This window comes from Zingiber officinale, chromosome 9B (genome assembly GCF_018446385.1).
Source record: "Zingiber officinale cultivar Zhangliang chromosome 9B, Zo_v1.1, whole genome shotgun sequence".
NCBI lineage: Eukaryota > Viridiplantae > Streptophyta > Magnoliopsida > Zingiberales > Zingiberaceae > Zingiber > Zingiber officinale.
This window is the reverse complement of record NC_056003.1, coordinates 83790385-83800479: the sequence shown is the minus strand read 5'-3', so window position 1 is coordinate 83800479 and position 10095 is coordinate 83790385. Positions and strand designations below refer to the sequence as shown.

The 10095-nt window shown below is 37.2% G+C and overlaps 1 protein-coding gene across 1 annotated transcript; it reads right to left on the bottom strand.

The window, feature by feature from the left end:
* Nucleotides 1-305: 305 nt before the first annotated feature.
* On the bottom strand, nt 306-2912 carry LOC122025451 (rust resistance kinase Lr10-like). The gene is made up of 3 exons (XM_042584256.1): nt 2165-2912; nt 1771-1797; nt 306-1594 (listed from the first exon to the last, which is right to left on the bottom strand). The coding sequence occupies exons 1-3, from the start codon at nt 2391-2393 to the stop codon at nt 543-545; spliced, it is 1308 nt and encodes a 435-aa protein (XP_042440190.1). The 5' UTR covers nt 2394-2912; the 3' UTR covers nt 306-542.
* Nucleotides 2913-10095: the final 7183 nt, after the last annotated feature.

The following is a 10095-nucleotide window of genomic DNA, read 5'->3' as shown; positions in this document are numbered from 1 at the left end:
CCAACCCGTCCTAAGGCCAACACGGAGGAGGTAAATCACGGACGGCTACTAGCCTTTGGAATAGTGATTAGCACATAAGGGAGATATTTATCTCAACTTTGCCGAGATTCGAACCCCAGACCTCATTGTAACAACACGCTAGCCACTAGACCCATCCGAAGGGACATGTAAGAATATATTCAAGAACTACCTTTTTCTTATCAATAATATCTCTTAATCAACGAGCTTAATCAACAAGACAATGAATGCTATCTGTTACCTTTAAAAGCCTACAAATTATGTAGTTATGGAGCAGTATAAATATGTCATAATTAATGTCATGCTTTATGCACGAGAATAGAAAAAGGCAAATAAAGAGTTGTCTGTCCAATTCTCTCCTCTACTTCAACTTAGAATATATTCACTACCATATGAATGATTATATTATTACAGTTGAATTTAAACATGATCAAATTACATGTGTACTATAAGTCACTTAGAGCTTATACACAAAAGGAGAGAACTTACTGATTTGACATATTTATTAATCAGCATAATCATGATTAGTGTTGGGAGACAAATGGTTTAGGGGGCATGTGCACTTCTTCTGAGCTCCCTACAAGCATATGAAGAACTCTAGTCATGGTAGGTCTTTCAGTTGGACTCCATTGAATGCACCATAAAGCCACCTTAGAGAGCTTCTGTAATATTTCTCCATCATTTTGTTCAATCTCCATTGTCAATACCAAGTCTTGTCTTTCAACTAGTCGATCATACACCCATTCTGGATAATAAATCTCACTCTCTCTTCCTATTTCGGGATCAAGATTTTTTCGGCCTCCTATCATCTCCAACAATAACATACCAAAACTATAGACATCAGATTTATATGACACCGTCCCGAAATTCCTACAATACATCTCAGGAGCAATATATCCCATTGTGCCTCTCATTGCTGTCATTGTCACGATACTAACATCCCTTGAGCAAAGCTTTGCTAGTCCAAAGTCTGAAATCTTTGGATTTAAATCATAATCCAATAGAATATTATGTGGCTTAATATCAAAATGCAAAATACGTTGTTCACATCCTTGATGTAAATACTCAATGCCTCGAGCAATGCCTATTGCAATGTTCAACAATTTCTCCATGCTCAATGATTTTTTGCTTCCTTTGTCTTGTCTTGAGAAAATATACTTCTCCAAGGACTCATTTGGCATGAACTCATAGACGAGAGCACGAGTTGATCGTTCTGAGCAAAATCCCAACAAACGAGTAATGTTAATATGATGAATCCTTCCAATGGTTGCAACTTCATTTGTGAATTCTTGGCCCTCCCCTTTTGAACTTTCGAGCATCTTAACTGCTACCGGAATACCATTTGGTAGCTCCCCTTTATACACACTTCCATATCCACCTTGCCCCAACTTATTCTTGAATCTCATTGTGATCTTTTTAATATCAGAAAAAGAGTATCGAGTTGGTTTTGCATCACCATATGTTGCGAGCAATTGTTCTACCTTGATACGAATTTCTTGATCCTTTTTAGACGTCTTTAATATGTACAATATAATAAGAGATGTTAATACAACTACAAAACCACCTACAGATATTCCTGCATAGAAACAAATCATTCAAAAGACTTTTTTAGAATAGAAAGAATCAATAAAGAGATTGAACTAGTAATATTATAAAATTTATATTTAGTTCTAATGAATTGACTATGTAGAATTTATTTTCTCAAATAATTGTTTGCTCAAGAATACATATTAAAGTGGTACAAGGACTCACCAACTATGAGCCCAATGTTTGTTGTTCCTGTAAATAAAGAAAGCAAACAATTAGTAATGATTTAATTTTTTTTTCATCCAAATATTATTACATCACGAACGCAGCAAAGAGTTCTCTGTTTTATCTAAAGATCGATGTGCTACTTTTGAAGTTAATTTTTTTTTCTTTGAATTGGTTTAAAATTCCAGTTGGGTAACTCCAAATCGATATAGCATGGCAAAGACAGAATAGTAAAATACCTTTTGCAATGTTAATTTCCGTAACGATCAATTTGTTGAAAAAGTAAAATGTAATTATTAAAAATGAAAAATGACAAGGTTACCTTAATAAAAATTTGTCATGTTTTTGAACAAGAGAATATAAAAGAACGTGAGAACATTGGAACGAAGATTACCATGGCGCCTCGCTAAGCAGGCAGTTTGGTTTCTTCTGCGGCTAAATCCACATTGCTTTCCTTCTTCATGGCAGTCTCTGCATATCTCCCATTCCGGAATATTAAGAGATACATCCATCTGTAGCGTTTGAATGAATCCCTGAACCAGAACTCCAAACCTTCGTCCGCGTGCATATCCGATCCAACCACCGATTCCAGTGGTCACGCATCCTGACGGGAGTCTGTCCATGGAAGCCCAAGCATCCGCTGCATAAACCAACTGCCCTTCACTTTCATCGCTAAGGCACTTGATAGGTCCCGAAATCCAATCCGGATCTGTTGTTATTTCACTCGAGCAGGCCACCAGCTTATAGTTGTAGTAGCCGTAGTAGGGGTAGTAGCCGTAGTAGGGGTAGTAGCCGTAATAGTGTTCCAGCTGGTAAATTGATCCGGTGAGATTGGTGGAGCTGAGCTTTTGCAGTGGACACCGAGCCCATTCATTGCCTTCTACCTTGATTCTAACCGAATAAGTGTCGAATTTGATGATCTTGCAGGGCCCTAAATGAGGAAGCGTGATGATGGCGTCACCGGCAGCGGAGCATGAGACCTCCAAGCCCTGAACGCCGCAGTAGGCAGGGGTCGAGTTGACCAGGCGAAAGGGATATCGGATATCTATTTCTCCGCAGGTGGAATTAGTTTGGCAATCCTTGATAAACTCCTCTCTCTCCTCCCCCTCCAGATTTGCTCCTGTAAATAAAAGAAAGTAAATAATTAGTAGTTAGTAATGATTTAAATTCTTTTCATCCAACTATATATTATTATTGTATCACAAGTTCATATTTTATTCAAAGATATATGTGTTTCTTATGAAGTTCAATAGTGGATGCAAAATTTGAGTTAAAATTTTACTTTAAATGATCAAAGTAGCATATTTAGTTGGGTAATTAATTCCATATCGATAACATGGCAAAAAAAAGTTGATATCGATAACATGGCATATATATATATATAACATGGCAAAAAAAAATTTAATGTCATCATAATCATATTATATTATATATATATATGTATATATATATACACACGATTTTGATATACTGCGCGACGCGTACAGTGCGCGACTGTGCACGTCACGCAGTATATCATGATTTTTTTATTTTGATTAAAAAAATAAATAAAATATATTTTTTACGATTTTATTGGTAGGGTTCAGGCATCCTAATTGGGATATAATTTTTCGGTTAATTTTTTTTTTAAGATTTTACCTCTAGGGTTTAGATTTTCCAATTGGATTATAATATTTAGTTAAAAAAAATTAAAAATAAAATAAATTTAAGTATTTACGGAGTATTGTAATATGATAAGGGGATATCGTAACGTATTATGAAATATTATTTTTTTAAAATTAAAATGTCTGTGTTTTGTTATTTTTTTTAATTTTGAATTAAAAAAATAATTAATTTTTTTTAAGATTTTATTTCTACGGTTAAGGCTTTGGGTTATAGTATCAAAGTTATTTTTTTTTAAGATTTTACCTCTAGGGTTCAGGCTTTGGATTATAGTATCAAAGCTATTTAGGGTTCAGCCTTTGGGTTATAGTATCAAAGCTATTTTTTTTTTAAATTTTACCTCTAGGGTTCAAGATTTGGGTTTTAGTATCAAAGCTATTTTTTTTTAGATTTTACCTCTAGGGTTCAGGCTTTGGGTTATAGTATCAAAGTTATTTTTCTTTTTTGATTTTACCTCTAGGGTTCAAGATTTGGGTTATAGTATCAAAGCTATTTTTTTTAGATTTTACCTCTAAGGTTCAGGCTTTGGGTTATAGTATCAAAGCTATTTTTTTTTTAGATTTTACCTCTAGAGTTCAGGCTTCCCAATTAGATTATAGTGTTTGGTTTTAAAAAAAAATTAAAATAAAATTAATTTAAGTATTTATTGAGTATTATAGTACGTTGAGGGTGTTGGTGCAACCTTAGGTCAAGGTTGACCTGACTTTGTATTTTGATGTTTGACTTGGGAAGATTGTTGACCTTAGATTGACCTAGTTGAGTTGCGTATTGATGTTTGACACTCGTGAGAGAGTTCTATTCTTGATATGGAGAATAGATGTTTGGGAGATTATTGGTTCAACTACCTGATTCGGGAAAAGTCCAAGTATGGAGACTTGGCGGCAGGAAAGTCCCGTGGTGGTGAAGCGGGCGGTGGGAAAGTCCTAACGGGATGTTAGGCGTGTGGAAAGTCTGGTGAGTGAAACCAGTAGAAGGAAAATCCTGGGGATGATCGGACTTACGGTGTTGGAAAGTCCAAGTAGATCAAGGGAGTGAATACTTGGCACGAAGAGGAAAATCCAACTGGGATGATCGGACGTCTGGTGTGGAAAAGTCTAAGTGGGTCGAAAGGACTCGGACACTTGGTAGAGAAGCTCGATAGGTTTGGATAACCCAAGTCGAGGTTGACCGGATGTTGGTGTGGAAGCCTTAGGTTTAGGGCGAGAAGTTTGGATCGGGGTGAATCCGTGGTTTGGCGGCGATCGAAGCGGAGAAGAAGACTTCTGGAGCGTGGTTTTGATGCTATCCGAAGAGCGATTCTTGTGGTATGACTCGATCGAATCCGTTTCGATTTCTATTTTGCTCTCGTCGGAAAGCACTTTCCTTTAATTTCTAAGTTTCTTTGTTGAGTCGAAAATTGGGCAACCATAAATGGCAGTTTTGAAGCTGCTGCTTCATCCGGACTCCAGTCGACGAGAAAGCAAGATTGGTAGAGTGCTTGTGTATTCTTATTGTATTTCTTGCTTACTCTTTGTTCTTGTACTCTTTGTTTGCTGTTGCAAACGTTTGTGGCGAGGTTTCTCTACCCACAAGGAGTATATTGTATTAGCCGGTTCTCCAGGGACTCATCCACCGACGGATGGGGTCGGCTATTCACACCCCCCTCTCTAGCCGTACGAAGGATCCTAACAGAGGGGATATATTAATGTATTAAAAATTTATATAAGGAAATGTTAATTTTGTTAATTAATTTTTTTAATTTAAAATATTAAAAAAAAATTAAAAAGTTATTAATTGATCTCCTGCGCGTCGCGCAGGAGATCAAAACTCTCTCTCTCTCTCTCTATATATATATATATATATTTGCTCAAGGAAAAAAACTCAAGGATAAACACATAAAGTGATGGGGTCAAAAAAAAGTGAAATGGTGGGTCATGACTTTATATGTCTATCCTTGAGCATTTCCTTGAGCATATCAATGCTCTTATATATATATATATATATATATATATATATATATATATATATATATATATATATATAATTAAAATATTTTTTAAAAATTGTATTTCTAGGGTTCATGTTTTTTTATAATTTGTAAGTTATTTTTTTTAATATTTTACCTCTAGGATTCAAATTTTCCAATTGGGTTATAGTATTTAATAAAAATAAAAATTAAAAATGGAATAAATTTAAGTATTTATGGAGTATTGTAATGTGTTTAGGGGATATAGATTTATATGAAAATATTAATTTTTTAAAATTTAAAATCGAAATAATAGATATAGTATGTTATTTTTTATTATTTATTATTATTAATTTTTTAAATTTTGAATTAAAAAATTAATTAAAATATTTTTTTAAGATTTTATTTTATGGTTTATAATTTTCAAGCTTTTTTTTTTATAAAATTTTACCTCTAGGGGTCAGATTTCCCAATTGAGTTATAATGTTTAGTAAAAAAAATTAAAAATGAAATAAATTTAAATATTTATGAAGTATTATAATGTGTTTAGGGGATATATTTATATATTAGGGATATATATAGAAATATTGATTTTTTAATTCAAATTTAGAAAAAAAAATAATTAGAAAAAAGTCAGATATGCTGCGCACGCAGTCGCACACTGTGCGGCGCGCAGCATATCATCACTATATACACACACACACGAATATGATATCCTGGGCGACGCGCACAGTGCGCGACTGTGCGCGTCGCGCAGGATATCAACTTTGCCTTTTTTGTTTTTAATTATTTTTTAAATTTTGAATTAAAAAAATAATTAAAATATTTTTTTAAAAAAATATTTCTGAGGTTCATGCTTCCCAATTGGGTTACAATTTGTAACTCATTTTTTTTTTTTTAAGATTTTACCTTTAGGGGTCAGATTTCCCAATTGTGTTATAGTATTTAGTAAAAAAAAAATTAAAAATGAAATAAATTTAAATATTTATGGAATATTGTAATATGTTTAGGGGATATATTCATGGATTAAGAGTTTATATGGAAATATTGATTTTTTAAAATTTAAAATTGAAATAATAGATATCGTATGTTATTTTTAATTATTTATTATTATTATTTTAATTCTAAATTTAAAAATAATTAAAATATTTTTTTAAGATTTTATTTTAGGATTCATGCTTCCCAATTGGGTTATAATTTTCAAGTTATTTTTTTTAAAAATTAAAAATAAAATAAATTTAAATATTTATGGAGTATTATGATGTGATTAGGAGATATATTTATATATTAAGGATTTATATATAGAATTATTAATTTTTTTAATTCAAATTAAAAAAATATAATTAAAAAAAAGTCAGATATTATCACTCTATATATATGGTCTTAAATATTTTCTTGAAAGCATGGTTTCAACCAATTTGTTCAAAAAGTTGCATATGGTTATTAAAAACAAAATGGCAAAGTTACCTTAATATTTTATCATGCGTGTTATTTGTTGGTGCAACCTTAGGTCAAGATTGACCTGGTTGACCCGACTCGAGGTGACTTGACTCGAGTTGTATTTTGATGTTTGACTTGGGAAGATTGTCGGTGCAACCTTAGGTCAAGGTTGACCTAGTTGAGTTGCATGTTGATGTTTGACACTCGTGAGAGAGTTCTATTCTTGATGTGAGACAAGAATAGATGGTTGGGAGATTATTGGTGCAACCGTAGGTCAAGGTTGACCTGGTTGACCTAATTCGTGAGAAAAGTCCAAGCAGGGAGCTTGGCACTGGAAAAGTCCAAGTATGGAGACTTGGCACGAAGAAGTCCAAGTAGGAAGCTTGACACGAGGAAAAGTCCTAACTGGGATGTTAGGCAGTTGGAAAGTCCAGTGAGTGAAGCCAGGCAGTGGAAAGTCCTAACTGGGATGTTAGGCGGTTGGAAAGTCCCGTGAGTGAAGCCAGCAATGAAAAGTCCTAACTGGGATGTTAGGCGGTGTGGAAAGTCCCGTAAAGTGAAGTAATGGAAAGTCCGGCGGGATGGTTGGAAGAAAAAGAAAAAGTCAAGTGGAAATCCTGACCGGATGTTAGGTGTGGAAAGTCCTGGTGAGTGAAGCCAGGCAGTGGGAAAATCCAGATGGATCAGGGATGATCGGACTTCTGGTGTTGGAAAGTCCAAGTAGGTCAAGGGAGTGATCGGATACTTGGCACGAAGAAGAAAATCCAGATGGATCAGAGATGATCGAACTTCTGGTGTTGGAAAAGTCTAAGTGGGTCAAAGGGATTGACCGGACACTTAGCAGGGAATTCTAGCAGGTCAAGGGAGTGACCAGATGCTAGGAATGAAGTACCAACAGGTCAAGGTTGACCGGATATTGGTATGGAAGGCGTGGGAATTGGTTTGGACAAAAAGAGCTGGATCGATCGCTGGATCGATCCAGGTCATCTGACGATCCGAGACGATCGAAGTGATCAGCTCAGAAGCGCATGATCGGCCTGGGGACCGATCAAGATGAATCTGATCGGTCCCCGGACCGATCAGGCACCGCTGCAGTTGGACGCCTTCGTAGAGCGGTTGGATGATGCTGGGACCGATCAAGATGAGCCCGACGCCCGGACCGATCTGCACGTAAAGTTGGGCGCCAGAATACTGGATCGGTCCGGAGACCGATCAGCATGGAGCCTGATCGGTCTCACGGGTCGGGATCGATCGAGGCACCGATCGAGGCGATGCCCGATCGGTCAGCCCGCCTAGCCGATGAGAGACAACGGCTATTTTTGGCTCTATGTTTCACGGCTTTTTGTTGCGGTTCAGTTATATAAGGGTTCGAGCGACTTCGCAAAGAACTCTCTCCTTCTCTCGAACCTTTCTTCTTCTGCCGAGCTCACAGTTCTTGAAGCGTTGAAGCTTCGCGTGAGCTTCCTGTTGTAGGCGCTTGGAGCTGCCGCTTCTTCCAGCGAAGAGAAGGCAAGCAAGAGTTTTCTTACTGTGTATTTCTTGCGTCTTTCCTTGTATTTCTGTACTTACTTGTTGTTGCAAGAGTGTGTTGTGGCGAGGTTTCTCCACCCACAAGGAGTTTGTATTAGCCGGTTCTCCGGGACTCATCCACGACGGATTGACCGGACTGGTCCACCTTACGGACACGCCGAGAGTAGGAGCCCTAATCTCCAACCTCGTTACATCGGGTTTGTTTGAGGTTTGTCTTCTTCATTTCTTTCTCACCGCTTTATTTCACGCACTAACTGTAGGAAGAAGCGATTTGGGGCTATTCACACCCCTCTCTAGCCGAGTACGAACGATCTAATAAGTGGTATCAGCGAGGTTCGCTCTTCATCGGATCAACACCCGTGGGGAGCGGGCTAGAGATGGATCTCTATGGAGAAGACGCTACCATTCCACCCTTCTACGAATGCGGCGACTTTGGAAGGTAAGGATGAAGTACTTTCTTATGACTAACATAATGAATTGGTTTTGTGTACAAGAAGGTTTCACTCCTCCGGTGGATAAGGAAGGAAAACCACTTGAGAAGAAGGAGTGGACAAGAGAACAAATTCACAAATCCGAAATCAACGAAGAGGTAACGAGAATAATTGAATTTTCATTGCCTACTAACATCTTGTGTAAGATAGGTTACAACAATGCCAAGGAATTATGGGATAACTTGGCCAAGTATCATGAGGAGAGCTCCACTTCAAGCCATGAAGAGGAGCCTAGTGAGCCAAGTAGCTCACATCATGGAGGGAGCGAATTGGGAGTTGAGGGCCACTCAACATCCAAGGAAGAAGAGGAGGAGAGTTCCTCTTGTTCAAGTTCGGAGCAAGAAGAAGAAGTTTCCACCTCCGGAAGGGTTGAAGAAGAAAGCTCATCTCCATCCATAACCCTAGGTAACTCAAACACTTTGATTTCAAGCAAATTACACATAATGTGTTTTGAGTGTAGGAAGTTTGGGCACTACAAGAGCAAGTGTCCAAAGAGGGTTAGAAAGACTCCACCAAAGGTCAAGGAAGCCGGAGTCCCAACACGCAGGCAAGAAGCACGTGGTGCTTCAATGCAAGCAACGGGACACTATAGGAGCCAATGTCCAGGGGAGGAAATCTCAAGGACAAGGGATGCACATCGATAGGGGAGCTAAGGCAAACCCTAAGGTATCTTTTAAGGCTCATTCGTGCAATTCTAGTAGGATACATGCTAGTAATTTTATTGCATTAGTAAATACATGTTAACACTAGAAATCAATACATGTGTTTAGGTGCTAAACATGTCAACCTAGATAGGGATACTACTAGGAATGCTAACCCTAGGATTAACACTTCTAAGGTTAAGGAAAACCTAGGTAGAAACCCCAAATCAACTAGACACATGCCTAGGAATGCCTCAAAGAAAAATGACAAATCAAAAATTGAGGTATTAGAGAAGGAGAATCAAGTCTTGAGGTCAAGACTTGATACTTTGGAGAAGGCTCTTAAGAACTTGGAGAAGTCATCTCTAGGGTTTAAGGGTCAAAAACCAATGTCCAAGGACAAAAAGGGTTTGGGTCACAAACCTAAGTCCAAAATGGTCAAGTCCACCTATCATAATGTTCCATTCGATTATGGAACAAAACCTAAGGCTAGGAAGACCATTACCAAGGTCACAAGGGGAGTCACTCCTATAGTTGACCTTGATGAGACCCAAATGACCAAGGCTTTAAAGCCTAAGAGGGTCATTAGGAGGGTTGCTAGGGAAGTCATCCCTAG